Below are 19,335 nucleotides of genomic sequence, written 5' to 3'. Positions count from 1 at the left end.
CCTGCACCTGGTGACCCTAAATACATTAGGGGTCAGTTGCCATTAGACTCTATGGTGGTTGCCAACGCTCGCAAAAGAGCCCACTCACAGACAACTGGTGATGCTCCTCCCCCAGACAAAGAGTCAAAGGTCCTTGAAACATCTGGCAAACGTGTGGCAGCGCAAGCAGCCAATATCCTGCGCATTGCCAATACACAAGCACTCCTGGCACGTTATGACAGGTCACATTATGACACGCTAGAGTCACTGCTCCAACACCTACCAGAGGAGTATAAAGAGTCAGCGGAGCTCCTCATTAGAGAAGGACAACTCCTCACTAATGCGTCCATAAAATGCGCCCTAGACGCAGCTGACACAGCGGCCAGGGCAATAAACACAAGTGTCATGTTACGACGCCATGCCTGGTTACGCATCTCAGGCTTCAAACCCGAGATCCAAAACAATATCCTCAACTTACCGGTTAACACGGAATTTTTATTTGGCCCAGACGTTGACACTACCCTAGAGAAAATAAAAAAAGACACAGATACTGCCAAATCTATGGGGGCGCTACAAACCCAACAATTTCGTAGTGGCTCCTTTCGTCGCACTGGAAATAGGGGAACGTCAAGGGGCCAGGGGTCAAAACAACAGTATGCCAAAGGTGGCACACAAACCACCTACGACAAAAACAACAGGGGTGGATATCGTGGATCCAGCGCCAAGGGCAGGGGACGTGGATATGGCAACACCAGGTCCTCCCCAAAAAACAAACAGTGACGCCCTCTCCCTACCCCCCGACCACTTAACACCTGTCGGGGGACGGCTCCAGCTGTTCCTGCCCGCATGGAAGAACATCACCACGGACAGGTGGGTCAGGGACATCATTCAACATGGGTACTGTCTGGAACTAACTTCCACTCCACCCAATATACCACCAAAGCACCGTCCTATGTCAGCCGAACACGATTTACTCCAGCAAGAAGTGCTTGCTATGCTCGCAAAAGGGGCCATAAAAGTAGTGCCCACCGCCCAGCAGGGCACAGGAGTGTACTCTCTGTACTTCTTGATCCCAAAAAAGGACGGCTCGCTCCGACCTATTCTAGACCTGCGACCCCTAAACCTATATATACTGTCGGAGCATTTCCATATGCTCACCCTCCAACAGGTTCTCCCACTACTCACTCAGGGGGATTTCCTAGCTACACTAGACCTGAAGGATGCATACTTCCACGTACCAATACACCCTTCACACAGGAAATACCTCAGATTCACCATTCAGGGGAATCACTATCAGTTCAAAGTTCTCCCCTTCGGAGTAACAACAGCACCCAGGGTCTTTACCAAGTGCCTGGCGACAGTGGCAGCGCATCTGCGAAGACAAAATATTCACTTCTTCCCTTATTTGGACGACTGGCTAGTTCCGGCCAAATCGACACAACAATGTGCCACCCACATGTCCCACACCATTCACCTTCTTCACGATCTGGGATTCTCACTAAATTACCCAAAATCAAGTCTCCAACCTGCGCACGTACAACAGTACTTAGGCGCGACAATCAACACTCTGGCTGCCCCAGCTCAGCCAACTTTAGTGAGAATCAACAGCATGCAACTGCTGATCTCAAAATTCAAACCTCAACACTCCCTTCCGGCGCGAGTGTTCATGCAGTTGATAGGCATGATGGCCTCCTGCATCTTCATAGTCCCACACGCGAGACTACATATGCGCCCGCTTCAGGAGTGCTTAGCACGTCAGTGGAATCAGGCTCAAGGACAGTTGAAAGACCTAGTGTTGGTGAGCGGTCGGGCATACAACTCTCTGCATTGGTGGAATCCACAAAACCTTTGCAAGGGCCGACCGTTCCAAGAGCCTGTTCCACAAATAATACTGACAGCGGACGCGTCTCTCCAGGGATGGGGAGCTCATGTACTCAATTACACAGTGCAGGGACTATGGACTACACAACAAAAGAAGATGCACATCAACCTTCTGGAACTGATGGCAATCTTCCTGGCAATGAAAGCATTCAAAGTACACCTGTGCAACAAGGTCGTGTTGATCCGGACGGACAACATGACTGCCATGTACTACATACAGAAGCAGGGAGGAACACACTCCCCACAGTTGTCTCATCTGGCTCAGAGCATGTGGAAGTGGGCCATTCAGAGGAATATATTCCTCATGGCGGAACACCTCCCAGGCAAAGACAACCAGATGGCGGATCTGCTCAGCAGGCACAGCCACCAGATGCACGAGTGGGAGTTACACCCATCAGTACTCCAACCGTACTTCCAGCAGTGGGGTCATCCAGAGATAGACCTATTCGCCACAAGGGAAAACGCAAAATGCCAAAGCTTTGCCGCCAGGTTCCCACATCCACAGTCGCAGGGCAATGCGATATGGATGAACTGGTCCGGCAGATTTGCGTACGCTTTTCCCCCAGCGCCGTTGATACCGCTGGTGGCACGCAAACTGCGACAGCACTCTCTGACACTCATCCTGGTTGCTCCAACATGGGCATGCCAGCCATGGTACACCACCTTTCTAGAACTTTCCGTGGTGCCGCATCAAAGGCTGCGGATCAAACCCACGCTTTTGACGCAGAACCATGGAGAAATTCAACACCCAGATCCGCAACAGTTGAACCTGGCAATCTGGCTCCTGAAGTCTTAGAGTTTGACTACCTAAACCTGCCACCTGACTGTATGGAGATCATTAAGGAAGCTAGGAGACCCACTACCAGAGCTTGCTATGCAGCCAAATGGAAGAGGTTTGTCATTTATTGCAACAACAATCACCTTAACCCACTAGACGCATCTATTCAGAACATAATCTGCTATCTCTTACACCTATACCGATGCAATCTGGCATACACCTCAATACGTGTCCATTTAACAGCAATAGCAGCCTACCTCCAAAACAGGCAGCACCTCTCTTTATTCAGAGTGCCTGCCATCAAAGCCTTCTTGGAAGGACTTAAACGGGTGATTCCCCCAAGGCACCCCCCAGCACCGGTGTGGAACATCAACTTGGTCCTCACCAGACTAATTGGTCCACCCTTTGAACCTCTCCATTCTTGTGAGATTCAATTCCTTACCTGGAAAGTGGCTTTCCTGGTTGCCATCACTTCCTTAAGAAGAGTTGGGGAACTCCAGGCGCTAACCATTCAAGAGCCATTTATACAAGTTCACACAAACCGGGTCGTACTACGTACCAACCCCAAATTCATGCCTAAAGTAATATCGCAGTTCCACATGAACCAAACCATTGAACTGCCTGTTTTCTTTCAAAACCCACAAAATGTCGCTGAGAGGATGCTCCACACACTAGATGTAAAAAGGGCCCTCATGTACTATATTGACAGAACTAAAAACTTTAGGAAGACTAAACAACTCTTTGTTGCCTTCTCTCCACAACACAAAGGCAACGCCATTTCCAAAGCAGGTATAGCCAGATGGATCGTTAAATGTATCCAAATTTGTTATCAAAAAGCTAAACGCACATTAACGATTCCACCACGAGCCCACTCAACACGGAAGTTAGGGGCCTCCATGACTTTCCTGGGAAACATTCCTTTACAAGAAATATGTAGAGCAGCCACATGGTCCACTATACATACATTTACAAAACACTACTGTGTAGATGTACACTCAAAACAGCAGGCAGCTGTAGGACAGGCTGTTCTCAAAACTCTTTTTCAGACTGCTGCAGCTGGCACGGGTAGCCGCCGCTAATAGGAGGTACTGCTGTGTATTCTATGCACAGATATGAATTCAGCAGCCCACATGCCTCGAACTGAATATGCTACTTACCAGTATGCATCTGTTCTTGGCATGTAGGGCTGCTGACATTCATATCGCCCACCCTCCTCCCCGGCGCCTGTCGCAGCTGCAGCTCTCAGAATTACTGTATAGCATGGTCATCACTTCCTGTATCTACTCCATCACTGCCACAATGGCGAAAAACAATCTGGGGATGGAGAGGATGCCCATGCGCACTGTGGTCCAGGGGAGGAGTCACCCATCTCAGGATACTTCGAAGACTCTTCCAGGACAACAATGTGCAATCATCCGGACCCAACACTAGGCGGCGATCTATGCACAGATATGAATGTCAGCAGCCCTACATGCCAAGAACAGATACATACTGGTAAGTAGCATATTCAATATGTATGTATGTATATATATTTATTTATTTATTTACGGCACAGACAACACATGATATGTTTCGACTTGGCGGCCTAGATGACACAACCAGCAGTCTATCAAAATTCTCCTCTTAAACAAACATGCTAAACATAGTGGAAGGACAACATGAATGCCTGGCATTCGGGCGCCATCTTGGAAGGGTGTCCAAGCAATGGAATACAATTTTTAAAAAGACGGGTATACCCCAAGACACAGTTTCCCAGGAATATAGGTTATGTCAAACCTCATTGAAAATTCTGGATGCAAAACTAATGTTTTCAGCCATGTTCACTGCTCATTTACAACGAGCATTGGAAAAGCCAGTATGTCTTGCCTTTGCAAAAGCTACCAGCTTTGACAATGTCTTTTAGCCATGTTGTGCAGAATGGCAAAACCCAGCGCTAGACTCATCATTGTGCTTTTATTTCCTGGTGGGAATTGAGGCGGCAAGCAATAACTCAGGGGCTGGTGGAAGGGATTGAGCAAACAACAACAATGTAGAGAAAGGGGTGGCAAGGACTGAGAAAGAAACAACAACACGGAGAGGAAAGAGCAAGCAACAAGAAGGGGTGGGGCAAGAAGCAACAGCGCTGGAGTGACAGGGTAGGTGGCAATAATGAGGCGGGATGGACTGGGCAAGCAACAATGCAGGAGTTGGGCAGGTGGGACGAGGCAAGCAGCAATGCTGGGGGTTGAAGTTGGACAGACCACGCAGCAATGCTTGGGGGACAAGCGCGACTGGGCAAGCAACAGCACATTGGGCATGTGCGATGGGGCAAGCGGAAGCGCATGGGGCAAGTGCAATGGGGCAAGCAGCAATGCGTTGGGGTGAGTGCGATGGGGCAAGCAGCAATGTGTGTGGGGCATGAATGCGATGAGGCAAGCAGCAACATGTGGGCGGGTGAGTGGGACGGGAAAAGCATTCCATTCCAGGAGGGGGCCGTGTGGAATGGGAAACGCAAGCAAGAACGCAGGTGTTGGCCAGTTGGGACACGGCAAGTGAGCAAGCAACAATGCAAGAGTGTTGTCGCTGAGACAGGAAAAGCAAGAGACAAGGCAGGAGGGAGAGGGCAAGCAAGCAGCACCACAGGAGGGGGCTGAGGAGAGGAGGCTGGAGAGAGGGAAGGATAGGCCAAGCAACAACCAGGCAGGAGGAATAGGGCAACAAGAACCACATAGGGGCACGGGCGAAATGGGCAAGCTATCAACAATGTTGTGGTGTGGGTGGGATTTGGCAAGCAAGCAGCAACTCAGGAGGGGGCTGGTGGGACGGGGCAAGCAAGCAGCAACGCAGCAGGTTGGATTCAGCCTGCAAACATATGAGCTCTCATGGAGTGCTGCACCGAAAAGTAAAAAGTACTGGAAGCAGTACATTGGCCATGCTCCACAGAAGGGACAAACACACATAGAGGTATAGAAACTGCACATACTTACTAAAATGAAACGAGGAAATATATAACTATGAAGCCAACCAATGGCAAGCAATGGGCGGACCCTAACCAATGGTAAGCCATGGGCTGGCCCTACACCCCTTGTAAGTAAACGAAATGTCTTGGAAAGGTCTGTGCATGCACAGGAGAATCCTGAAAAAAATATGCTAGGGCAGTGGCAGGGGTCCGTGGCTCATTCCCAGGGGGTCCGCAGGCAGCAGTTTTAAAAGCACTGCAAAGTTCCTTGTAAAATTAGCAGTTTTTGAGCAACTATAAAAGTGTCAAGAAAATGCCAGTGATTAATGTACCTGCTGGAGAGAGAGGAGTGTTTTGTCCAGTGGAAGCTTTGACTTATCTAATGTGACACAGAGGGTTAAAATGCCTACTGCAAAGAACGTGTACAATGAATTTTAAAAAACAGTATGTTCGAGGCATATGAGCTGCAGATTATACACTTGTGCATAGATCGCCATCTGGTGTTGGGCCCGGATGTTTGCAATTTGTTTTTCCTCTTAGAAAGTCTTTGGAAGTCACGAGGTCGGTGACTCCTCCTTTGGATCGTATTGCGCATGGGCTTCGGCTCCATCCTCAGATTGTTTTTTTCCGCCATCGGTCTCGGATGTGATCTTCGCGCTCCGGTTCCGAACAGCTTCCAGTTCGACGGTCGACGCGCAATCCTCACCTTAAACCGCGGTATTGTTTCGATCGCGATCTCCCCCACTCGACGCGCCTTCTCATTGGCACGGACCTTCAGTTCCAGTCGTCGACGGCGGCCTTCGGGCCTCTCCATGCTTCGGGCCTGGCTAATGGAAAGGACTCCATTTAAAAAGTGCCCTGATGTGGGTCCAAATTCCCCCACACCGATCTCCACGAGGTATGCAATCTCTGCCTCTCCCCTGAACACGAGGCTCGAGATTGTCCGGCGTGCAAGTCCTTCCGGTCCAAAAAGACTATTCGGGACCGAAGAGCCAGAAGAACTATGGCGCACTCCTCGACGACGATTCCGGACGACATCTTCGGAGAAGGCATCGACGCTCCAGAGCAGTACACCGAAGAGGGCCTCGTCAGGGCTTCCGAGGCTGACGACTCAGATGTGGAGGACATCACCCCGGCGCAGAGGGTCGTGAGTACTGATCCCACACACCTGCCGGCACCGAAAAAGGCTCCGGTCACGCCTTCGCCTCCGGGCCTAGGCAAGACCAAGGACACTGCTTCCAACACCCCACCGGTGCCAAGCAAGCCTTCCGGCGGCTCGGACTCGAGCCAGCCTACTCCCGGTACCGATAAACACGCTTCGGCGCCGAAAAAGAAGCCGACCCCCATATCGACACCGAGCTCCGCACCGAAGCACTCTGGGTCGAACCCCAGCTCTTCGGCACCAACACCACCTTCGGTGCCGACCAAAGCACACACGGCCACCGGCACCGACACTTCGAGGCCGAAATCCATCTCGGCGCCGACCAAGCGTCCGGAGTTTCCCAAACCAGGTTCCAAACAACGAACCGGCACGGAAAAGCCTAAAAAGGCAACGGCCCCGATTCCTTCGGCGCTGACGGACAGACCAGCCTCACCGGCCTTTTTTTTACACCGGATCCCTTGCAGAAAACACTCACCAAGGATCCAAAAACTGTACATTTGACACTTTCTTCCAAAAAGAGACCTTTGGAAAAGCCTGCTCCACCTCCGCCTCCAAAGAGAAAGGACTCTGCTACCTCCCCGTTCAGAATACCTTCCCCACCTCCTCCACCTCTTCCACCTTCTCCACCTCCACCCCCTCCGCCTTCTCCACCCCAACCTCATCGTTCTCCCACCCCTTCTCCACAAGATGATGATCACGGGGACCCATATGATGACATAGGGGATGTCCCCAGGACCTACCCACAGGGGACCCCACTCCTACAGGATCCCCAGACCCATGGGACAACTACAATATACCTTATATCCCCAATGTCCCACAATATGACCTTTACCCCTCCAGGCCATCTCCACCAGAAAACTCATTGGGGTTCCACCACCTACTGCAAAGGGTGGCACACTATCAAGGGGTAGACTTACATACCGACCCCGTGGAGGAAGATTTCCTCCTCGACACGTTCGACACCACACATAGGTCTACCTCCATATTACCTATGCTCTAAGAAGAGGTAAAGCATACGCTAGAGGTTTTTAAGGACCCAGTTAGAGCCAGGGTCATTAACCCGCGCATCGAGAAAAAATACAAAGCTGCCCCCACCGATCCCTCCTACATTAGAGGGCCAGCGCCACTAGACTCTCTAGTTGTATCCACTGCACGTAAAAGGGCAAATTCCCAGGCGTCAGGCGAAGCACCACCACCTGACAAAGAGTCAAAGCTACTGGATGCATCAGGGAAACGCACTGCGTCACAAGCAGCCAATATGTGGCGTATCGCCAATACTCAAGCCCTATTGGCCAGATATGACCGGGCACATTATGACGAGTTAGAGAGCATAATGCACCACCTCCCTGAGAAATATAAAGCTAAGGCCAACTTTCTAATTCAAGAGGGTAAGACTATCACAAACACCTCTATACGCTGTGCCTTAGATGCAGCAGACACAGCTTCCAGGGCCATCAATACAAGCGTCTCCATGCTTGGCTGAGAATATCAGGGTTTAAACCGGAGGTACAAGCCTCCATCCTTAACCATCCCTTTGACCAGGAACATCTATTTGGCCCAAAGGTAGATGAGGCCCTAGAAAAAATGAAGAAAGATTCGGATACGGCGAAGTCCATGGGAGCCTTACAGTCACACCCTCCTAGACGCTCCTTTCGCCACTCTTCCTTTCGCAGTACATCTAGAGGCTACTCCTCAGATACCCCGTCCACTTAGTACAAATCCCCCACTCAGTCCACCTTCACAAGGGGTTATCAAAGAGGCGGCTATAAGGGTAACAACAATAAAGGCAGAGGCAAAACAAACAACGCCTGCTCTGCCACAACGCCTACCCAATGACTTGCCCCCCCCCCCCCCCCACTCCCCCCAGACCATTCCACTCCGGTCGGGGGCAGACTCCAACATTTCCTTCCCGTCTGGGCTACCATCACCTCAGACAAATGGGTGACACAAATAATTCAATCAGGCTACTGCCTAGAACTAATATCTACCCCCCCAAACATTCCACCCAGGCAGCGCCCAATGTCACAAGAACATTTAATACTCCTAAAGCAGGAGGTAGTCTCCCTCCTAGAAAAACAGGCAATAGAACCCGTTCCTACCAACCAACAAAGCATGGGAGTCTACTCCCTATATTTTCTCATACCAAAAAGGGACGTGACTCTGCGGCCCATCCTAGATCTCCGGACCCTAAACACGTACATACCATATGAAAATGGTCTGAGTGTAACGCTTCAGCAGGTACTTCCGGTCCTCTCCCAAAACGACTTTTTGACCACCCTAGATCTAAAACATGCGTATTTTCACATTCCGGTGCACAAAGCTCACCGCAAGTACCTCAGATTTGTAGTGGACGGACAACACTTCCAATTCAAGGTGCTCCCGTTCAGAGTCACAACAGCACCAAGGGTATTCACCAAGTGCCTAGCAGTGGTAGCAGCACATTTACGAAGACATCACATCCACGTCTTCCCATACTTAGACGACTGGCTAATAAAAGCTGGGTCGTACAATCAGTGTGTTCAACACACATTACCACCATTCAATTTCTCCACCAGCTGAGCTTCACAGTAAACCACCAGAAGTCCCATCTCCAACCATCCCACATAAAACAATACCTCGGTGCCACCATAGACACCTCAAGAGCACTAGCCTACCCCAATCCGGCCAGGATTGCAGGCATTCAAGCTCTACGCGCAAAATTCGCACTACAACACTCCCTTCCAGCTCGAGTGTTTATGCAACTAATAGGGATGATGGCCTCTTGCATTTTCATAGTGCCTCACGCAAGACTCCAGATGCGTCCTCTCCAAGAGTGCTTAGCGCGCCAATGGAACCAGGCCCAGGGTCAATTAACAGATCTGGTGTTGGTACACGGTCGGACCCATCGCTCTCTGCAGTGGTGGAACACCACAAACCTTTCCAAAGGTCGACCGTTCCTGGACCCGGTTCCTCAAATAGTACTGACAACGGACGCATCGCTCTCCGGCTGGGGAGCTCATCTACTACATCTCACCACACAGGGCAAGTGGACACCTCAACAAAAGTTACTCCATATCAACCATCTGGAGTTACTAGCGATCTTCTTAGCCCTAAAATCTTTTCAAACTCAAATTTCAGGCAAGGCAGTCCTGATCCGGACAGACAACATGACAGCCATGAATTATATCCAAAAACAAGGCGGCACACACTCTCCACAGCTCTCTCACCTAGCACAGAGCATATGGAGATGGGCGATACCCCAGAAAATCTTTCTCCTAGCTCAGCATGTCCCAGGAGTCCAAAACACAGTGGCAGATCTGCTCAGCAGACAGACACAACAGATCCACGAGTGGGAGCTTCACCCGCAAGTTCTTCACCCATACTTTCAAATGTGGGGGCATCCACAGATAGACCTCTTCGCCACCCACGAAAACGCCAAATGCCCAAGCTTCGCCGTCAGATACCCACACCCATTGTCCAAAGGAAATGCGATATGGATGAACTGGTCAGGTAAATTTGCGTACGCTTTTCCGCCTCTCCCACTCATTCCACTAGTGGTGCGCAAACTACAACAATACTCCCTCACACTAATCCTAGTAGCTCCAACGTGGGCCAGACAACCGTGGTATACCACACTGCTGGAACTATCTGTAGTGCCGCACCAAAAACTACACCTCTCTCCACACCTCTTAACCCAGAACCATGGAGAGATCAAACACCCGGACCCAGCGCAGCTCAAACTTGCGATCTGGCTCCTGAAATCTTAGAATTCGGGTACCTAAATCTTCCCCCTGACTGTATGAACGTCATCAGAGAAGCTAGAAGACCTACCACTAGAGCGTGCTATGCCACCAAGTGGAAACGTTTTGTTGTTTATTGCCATAACGACACCATCAATCCACTGGACGTGTCCATTCAACGCATAATAGGCTACTTACTCCACCTACAAAGGTGCAATCTAGCCTATACGTCCATTAGACTACACCTCGCAGCTATTGCAGCTTACCTACAAAACAGGCAACATCTCTCACTCTTCAGAGTACCTGCCATTAAAGCCTTCATGGAAAGCCTTAAAAGAATAATTCCCCCCAGAGTGCCACCCTCACCTGTGTGGAACGTAAATATCGTTCTCACAAGGCTAATGGGGCCTCCCTTAAAACCTCTCCATAAATGCGAACTACAGTTCCTAACATGGAAAACTGCTTTTCTTGTAGCCATCACTTCCCTTAGAAGGGTCAGTGAGATACAAGCACTTACCATTCAAGAACCCTTTCTCCAAATGCACCATAACAAAGTTGTTCTCCGTACCAACCCAAAATTCCTCCCTAAAGTCATTTCTCCCTTTCACCTAAACCAAACAGTAGAACTACCAGTATTTTTCTCGCAACCACAGACAGTTGCAGAAAGGGCTCTTCACACACTGGATGTCAAACGAGCCTTACTCTACTACATTCAGAGAACACAACCTTTCCGTAAGACCAAACAACGGTTTGTTTCTTTCTCTCCACCACACAAAGGTAACCCCATCTCAAAATCGGGGATAGCTAGGTGGATTGTAAAATGCATTCAAATCTGCTACCATAAAGCAAAGCGAACGCTATTCATTCCCCCGAAAGCCCATTCTACACGAAAAATTGGGGCTTCCATGGCATTCTTAGGGAACATCCCATTAGATGATATCTGCAAAGCAGCTGCATGGCCGACACCGTACACTTTCACCAAACACTATTGTGTAGATGTGCAAACTAAGCAACAAGCCAGTGTGGGCCAGGCTGTACTCAAAACGTTATTTCAAACCACTGCAACAGATACGGGTGGTCGCTGCTAACGGTGGGTACTGCTATATAATCTATGCACAAGTGTGTAATCTGCAGCTCATATGCCTCGAACGGAATATCCTACTTACCAGTATGCATCTGTTATTGGCATGTAGAGCTGCAGATCTACACACGCCCACCCGCCTCCCGGCTACCTTTATCTGTTCCAGTTTATCTTATTTAGATAGCACACACATGGGCATCTTCACTGTTACTACTACGCTCCATCTTTCCCTGCTGGCGAAAAACAATCTGAGGATGGAGCCGAAGCCCATGCGCAATACGATCCAAAGGAGGAGTCACCGACTTCGTGACTTCCAAAGACTTTCCAAGAGGAAAAACAAACTGCAAACATCCGGGCCCAACACCAGATGGCGATCTATGCACAAGTGTGTAGATCTGCAGCTCTACATGCCAAGAACAGATGCATACTGGTAAGTAGCATATTCCTTTATGTGCATAGGTCAGTGGGTTGCTTATTTTGTCACAGAGATTCTTTTGTCACTGTGCAATTCATAAGGGACTATCGTAATCTAGTAGTTTCCTATAAACTGTCATCAAAGAGCTGCTTGGCAAACTGCATGGTAAAAGTTAGCAACATATGTTTATTCCCAGTCTATCATTATCCTGATGCTGCTATGTTCCCACTTCCTGTACATGAACAATTTTGTAATGCCGTTTTGTCACTTCTATGTCATTTTTATTAAAGATTGTTTAGGTGCAGGAAGGGCCACCTTCCTGAACATAAACAATCAAAGGTGTTTTGCTTTTTCTGTTGGAAAAAGCAAAAACTAGGAGAAATAAGGCATTTCTCCTCATTTTGCCAAGTTAAGACCAGGTTTTTCATGGTCTTAATTTTGGTGCTGTCTCCTATTTAAGCTGACCTGGTAAATAGAGGGCAGCATCAAAATCAATGGGTGTTGGAGTGAAACGCCCTCTGCAACTCCCACTGCCCACCTTTATCACGCTAAGTATTGCGTGAAAGGGGGCCTTATTTACAGGGCAGCATTAAGCCACAATAAGTGGTTTAACGCTGCCTTGTAAATAAGGCGAAGCCCATATTGCCACAGGAACATCGCAAAAAGTGACGTTCCCATGGCGATAGAGACTTGTAAATAAAATATGCCCCTAAAATCCTTAGTAATGAGAGTATCTGTCTTGTGTGCACACGTGTGTTTCTTTTTTTCGAATTACTGTTTTAATGTTTGAAATTTAAATCCTACAAATTGCTTGGGGGTCCCCGGCTTCCAGTGGTGACTCAATGGGGGTCCTCAGGAGTCAAAAGTTTGGGAACCACTGTATCAAATTACTTTTAGAATGAATATACTGTTTTTCATTTTCTTAAATGCCTTTGCCTACACAGTGTCATGACTGAGTGCGGTTTATTCTCATTTCAGGTCCGGATCCTATTCCACATCTGCTTCCCCTTCCCCATCGCCATCTCCACACAGAGCCCCTGTCAAACCTAAAAGTAATCCTGCTCCACCAGTGGCCCCACCTGTCACCTCCGTTGCAACTGCCCCTGCTGCTGCTGCGGCTGCCGTAACTGCAACTGCAACCGCAACTGCAACCGCAACTGCTCCTGCTACTGCTCCTGCTCCTGCTCCTGCTCCTGCTCCTACTCCTGCTGCTAAAGGGTAGGAGACTATCAGCAATACTACTTATTGGTGCAGGATTAATTTGTATGTCTTCCATTTGATATACCGCATTCTGGGATCATTGTGGTGTCTGGTTTCATTTAGTTTTTCTGTTTTTTTAATATATTGCCACAAATTCTTGTGCAATTTAGCATTTTCACTCTAGATGTGGAACTAGTTTTATTTACCTGAGGAAGAATTCGGCCCGAGTCTTCCGCAGATGACCTAAATGGGTCTTTGAGCCTATAACCAAGCTAATTACTCTACGTAATTGATCAGTCATAGCATATGTGTGTATTTGAAACCACATTGTTTGAGGGAGGTTTAGAGCATATTAAGACAGAAGCTCAGGGAATTTTGAAGCTCAAAGGGGGGAATTGTATTTATTGCCCAGAACATGGAGTTCGTGGACAATGACTGAAACGTAATTTAGGACCCATAAAAGTGCTGCATAGGCACAGGTTTTGCTAATGGTACCAGCAGCGTGGGCGTGACCAGGAGATGTCTTGAGGCTACATTTTCAACTAGGAAGTATATTTATTGTTGGATTTACTATGCCAATCCCAGGATATATTGATCTTTACTCTCATTTTAGTGTTTTTTGTAGCACAAGTTGAGGTTCGGGCTTCATTAATTTATGTGGCTGAAAATGACATTGGGTTGGAGATGCCTTTTAGCAACTTTAGTTGCTGGTACAGCCCAGTGATTGAAGAGACTTACCCATGGTTGCTAGCGATTTTGCCACCTGATAGGCTAATGACCCCGGACTCTACTACAACAACCCTTCGACAAAAGCAGACCTTGTTGGAGCCAGCCACCTTGTCAGGTCCAAGTTTATGACTGGTTGAATTATATGATGTGTAACTTCTGGTTTGGGAAGGCTGATAACTAGTTGTAGGACTATGACTAGCTTTAACTTCCACGGCCTGTTGTCTTAACAAAAGTGTAAACAAACTAGCAAATGTGCTGTTAAATTCCGCAAACCATAAGGTTAACCACGCAGACCCCTATGTCTCTATTTACCTCTTATTTTTCTGCCTTTTCATTCTGAATTGCATCTCGAATTCTGTAGTTCTTAATGTGTTTATTTTCTTAAGCATGTTTCTTTTTAGAGATTGCAGCATAGTATTTTGTGCAAAACCTGAAACTACCAGAACAACCAGTTTCTGAGTTTGTCATGTGCCCGAACAAGTTGCCATTAAACATGTTCAAACGATTGGATGCACTGCAGCAAAAGTCTTCTCAAGGACATGTCATTTAAGTACATTGTAGCGGTTAGCATACACTTTTGAACTTTCATTAATTATTTAAGTAAAGCATCCTATGATAGTGCCTGTGAAGTTGTATATTGACCCTAATCATTTACTTTCATTCTGAACATGTTGTCAAACCTACGTTGACTTATAGTCTCTACAGAGATATATCCCTTTGAAGCCCTTTCAGATTTAGATCTGTCTTGTTAAATGGTATTTCGAATTAGTTACCAAAAACACACCAAACAGTGGGGGAAGAACTTCAGTCCTCAGTTTTTGTTTTGCATCTTCTGCACAGAGATAAGCCAGTTGTGAAGAAGCCAGCTCCATTGCCTGCCACATTGCCTGCACCAACGCCAGTTGTGAAACCCCCAAAACCACCTCCACCTGAAGTCCCTCAGCTCTCAGATACAAGAGAAGGGCGAAAGAAGGAAGTCAAGCCAAAAACTCCTCCTCGAAGGTGAGTTTTAAACTTATGTATGTTGGTCAATAAGAGGAAGCAGAAGATGTGTAGAGTTAATTTTAATTTCTGTATTTTCTTTTCTGTATTTTCTTTTGAGCAGAAAATGTATTTACAACACTCTTACTGGTATCTCAACTACATAGAAGATTTAAATCTTTTACAATGCTATGTGACAGTACCAAGTGGCCTGGTGATTGAATTTTTGATGGCTTTCTTTCTTTTATCATCTTCTTCCAAGACAAGGACCATGTTAGTTAGTTGTAGCACTAGATTAGTGCAATAACAGTGATTTCTTGATTTATTTATTTTTGTACAGTAACTCTTGCAGATGGTATTAGCATATTGTTACTTCTAAGTGATGTTACCATGAAGGTCAGAATATAATGCTGCCTTATATGTAATTTTTGAGAGTCCCAAAAAAAAATTATAATTGTCGGCGGCTAGAAAGGAATCAAATTATCAGCAGTGTTTTTTTTTAGCTACTCCTACTTTTAAGAATATTTTTAATTTATTAGGATAACTGATTTGTATGGTTCACTCGTACATAAATATGATTGCAATATTACAAAGAGAAAGTTTACATTTAACCCCATTAGTAAGTAGGCCGAACTGAAAATAAAATAGCTGATCCAAGACAGTCTCTTTATTTGGAAAAGAAAAAGGAAAGAAGTGCTAGAGAATAAGCTATAACATTTACAACAAGGAAATGGAAAACATATCCTTTAACCCCTTGTGTGCCCTTGACGGAACCACGCCGTCATGAGCCACGGGCACCGTGTGCTCATGACGGCGTGGTTCCGTCATGGAGCGGCCGCTCCTCCCACGCGGCTCGAATTCCCCGCCTGTGCGGGCGAATTAGAGAGTGGGCGGAGTCGTGACGGAACCACGCCGTCATGAGCACAGCTCGCCCGTGACTCATGACGGCGCGGTTCCGTCATGAGCACCGCGCCACCGTGCTGCCCCCAAACCCCCCCAGCGCTGCGGCGGAATTCGCGCCGCAGCGAAGGGGTTAATGAAGCAAGCAGTCCCATTGCACCATAAGACACAATTGTGGCAGGTGAAAATCAATCTGTACATTTTTTTCGTACTCGTGAATAAGATATACAAGCACTGGTCTCTTTCCCGCCCTTTAAAACATCTTTCCCACATAAAATACTTCAGGTGTTCGACCTGTATTGTTTTGACTCCACTCTTTTGTTGACATGTGAGCTAAAGTCATTTGTCACTAAAGTGTTCCTTATTTGCCTCTTTTTTTCCTCTTTGACGGTCCACAATAAGCATGCCTTCACACTTTGTAAAGTTCCATTCCTGCAAGAGGAAGAAATCTCAAGGCTGTCTTGTGTTATTTTGTGTTGTTGAGTTTTCCTGAGTCATTTTGTTGAGGTGTTTCCTTTTACCAAAAATTGCCAGAAAATAAGTCTTGGACAGACAGTTATCAGGTTTTACCGCAAGCTTGACGATCTCGCTGGTATTCTTCATCAAAGCTATATCCTTCAAATCGTCCAAAAGAAGACGCTTCTTCTATCTCGGGGCATTCCACCCCTGCTCCTGACCTTCCCACAGAGGGAAATCGGAGACAAAGGCACCTGATCAGAACCTTCTTTAAACTCGTAATCAACATTTGAGTGTTCAAGTCAAAGAAGAGCTCACTTGTGACATGTTTGCCTGTTCATCCTTAGGAGTTTTGTGTCCATTTGATGTCAAAGATGCACTTGGCATTGAAGAACTTTTTGTCGTTGAGTGTGGCTTCAACATGCTGGTTAGCAATTAATTGCCTACCAAGTAGAAAGCACTTAAGAGAATTCCAGGCCAAGGACCAGTCACTACAAGACTCCACCCTTAAGGGAGTCCCTAGTGTCAAAGAAAGTCTAACCTGCAAAAAGAATGTTTCCACACATTCTTACGAGTTACCTAGAAAGAAGAGAGTACATCACCACTCAAGCAGCTGTACTCCATCAAGAGAGGGGTCTTGTACGCAAGGTGAATCTCACTTTGCAAGATTCTTCTTCAGCCTAGTGCATGTCTTGCTTACGATATGCTCTTGCTACAGTTTTGACTACCTTTAGTCAAAATGTGACCAAGATGAGGATCTGAAGGTTGTGCAAATGCCTTTAAACATTACGATCACAATCAAAGTCTTTAAACATATCCTGGAGACAGTTAACCCTGAGCAAAAGGATACACGGAGCGCCAAGATATTTCTTCGAATGCAAACTCTAGAAGTGCATTGACTCTTGTCTGGGATATCTGGCTCTTCTCACGCATGGCCTCCAGGCTCATCCCCAATTGTGTCCACTAGCACTAAGCAGTGTCTTGCACTGCTAGGCAACTAGCAAACTTTACACTAGCTCTGCTCCTTATTACTGTTCCAGCATCGCATTTATCTTCCACCTTTGTGTTCCAGGAGGGTGGAGATTGGGTGCGCCTGCCAGCACACTGAGTCACATACCATCTGCTCTGTAATGGGATTCTTCATATCAATCAGGGTTTTATAAAGCGCGCTACTCAAGGCACTTGGGGGGGGGGGGGGGGGGGTGCTCTGGATCAGTCGAAGAGCCAGGTCTTGAGGTCCTTCCTGAAGGTGTGCAGGGTTTGCGAGCATCTGATGTTGGCGGGGAGCTGGTTCCAGGTCCTGGCTGCAATGTAGGAGAAAGCTCTGCAACCTGTTCTGCTCCTGTGGATGTGGGGGACCTCTGCCAGGGCGAGGTCGGCGGAGCGGAGGTTTTTCTTGGGTACGTGGAAGGAGAGTCTATCGTTGAGGTAATTGGGTTCGATCTTGTTGAGGGCTTGGTACGCGTGGGTGAGGAGTTTGAATGTGACCCTCTTCTCAACTGGGAGCCAGTGGAGGTCTCGAAGGTGTTGGGTCATGTGTTCGAGGCGTGGGGTCCCGAGGACGTGTCTGGCTGTGGCATTTTGGATGGTCTGGAGTCTGTGTAGGAGAGATCTGTTGATTCCGGCATATAGGGCGTTCATAGAAGTTCTAAAAGGCTTACCCTTTTCTCCGAATGTGTAATAATATGCTAATCAGTTAAGAACTAAGTCTCTCAGAACGAACTGATTTCATGTAGGTTTGCATTAAGGGTGGAGATATTCAGTGTTTGACTTCAAAGAGGATTTCCATAATGAAGACTAACCTGTCCTGTGAACAGCACAGTTCAAATTAATACAGCTCATTGATCCAACTGCGAATTCACTTCTGGATGTGACACCAACAAGTACATAGGGCACCCATCAATGCACTGAGGTCCATTCGTTTTTTTTGGTTTTTTACGCACCTTCTCAACACGGTTCAAAGCACACTGTTTCAACAATGACATTCTCAGCTTCCCACAGAGAGAAGGTCAAATGTCTCCTAAAAGGGCCTGGGGCTTCAAGCCTTGCAGATGATGCATACAGAGCATTTTCCTTTTGGACCTTAGTGATGACTGTATGTGGTGTTTGGGATGGGGACACGTCATCATAATCTGTGGATCTTACACCACCATGCACCCAAAGTCAACAAAGGAGTAGGAGGCAAAATTATTTGTGGCTGAACTCCCCCATGCAGACTCTCACTCTCAAAGGTAAGCCACCTTGTAGGAAGAGTTCACCTAAGAGAAATTCCCACAAAAAGTGCAGTAAAAAGAATTCCTCCTCTTCCATGAGAAAGCTGTCCCATTGCCAGGAACATTCAGAATCTCAACTCTATTTACTGAATTCGGACTCTTCCTTGACATCTCATGAACCGTCTGTAGCTAAATAGCTGAAACTAGGGTTCTCCCTAACTTTGACCGACTGTGCGTGGGTTTTTAGGATGGCCCCACAACCCTTTTGGACATTTCCAACGGGAACAGTCTGCTGGTTTTGCAATTCCAGTGGCTCTGACCGACACTACTCCAAACGCCATGCCTTCTCAGTTTTCCGCTCTGGTGCCTAAGATGAATTTGAAACTGACAGTCACTGTCCCCGTTCATTTGGGTCTACTTTCACTTCCGACCTGGAGGTTGGTGGTGACAAATCACTGCATGGTCCAGCTGATCTGCAGTGGTTGTTCCCTTCCCTTTCTGTTTTACCAGCAATACCAACTCCCTTCCTGTATAGCCTGTTCACCAAGGTGCTCTTCAATCCCTTTTTTCTGGCCACAAAGAAGTACAGGGACCGTTTCTAGATTTCCGCCTTTTCAATTGGTTTGTCCTGCAAGACAAGGTAAAGATGCTTTTCCTGAGTCAGTCCGGTCATTCTTGAACTCTTGAGACTGATGTGTGCCCCTGGCTCTCCTCATCTACCCCAAAGGACCCTCTCACTTCAAGTGCAGATCTTCCAGTCAGTGCACCAGAATCTTCACTGGTGGATGCGCCAATCCAGTCTCCTGAGAGGTCACCCTTTTAGTCCCTACAAGCTCAGAATTGTGTGGTCAGTCACCCATTTACCCGGCTGGTGTGCTCATCTGGGTGACTTCATGGTTTGGG

The 19,335-nt window shown here is 47.5% G+C and overlaps 1 protein-coding gene across 1 annotated transcript in view; it reads left to right on the top strand.

Moving 5' to 3' along the window:
* The window catches only part of ZC3H18 (zinc finger CCCH-type containing 18), a 537,339-nt gene that overhangs the window by 409,534 nt on the left and 108,470 nt on the right, over positions 1-19,335 (top strand). Inside the window, exons 10-11 of the mRNA XM_085638957.1 lie at positions 12,932-13,171; positions 14,723-14,884. Of these exons, the coding sequence (XP_085495083.1) occupies positions 12,932-13,171; positions 14,723-14,884 (402 nt within the window). The remainder of the gene's footprint in view (positions 1-12,931; positions 13,172-14,722; positions 14,885-19,335) is intronic.

This window comes from Triturus cristatus, chromosome 12 (assembly GCF_964204655.1).
Source record: "Triturus cristatus chromosome 12, aTriCri1.1, whole genome shotgun sequence".
NCBI classification, from domain to species: Eukaryota; Metazoa; Chordata; class Amphibia; order Caudata; family Salamandridae; genus Triturus; species Triturus cristatus.
The sequence above is the reverse complement of the archived record's forward strand: the minus strand, read 5'-3'. Positions and strand labels throughout refer to the sequence as shown.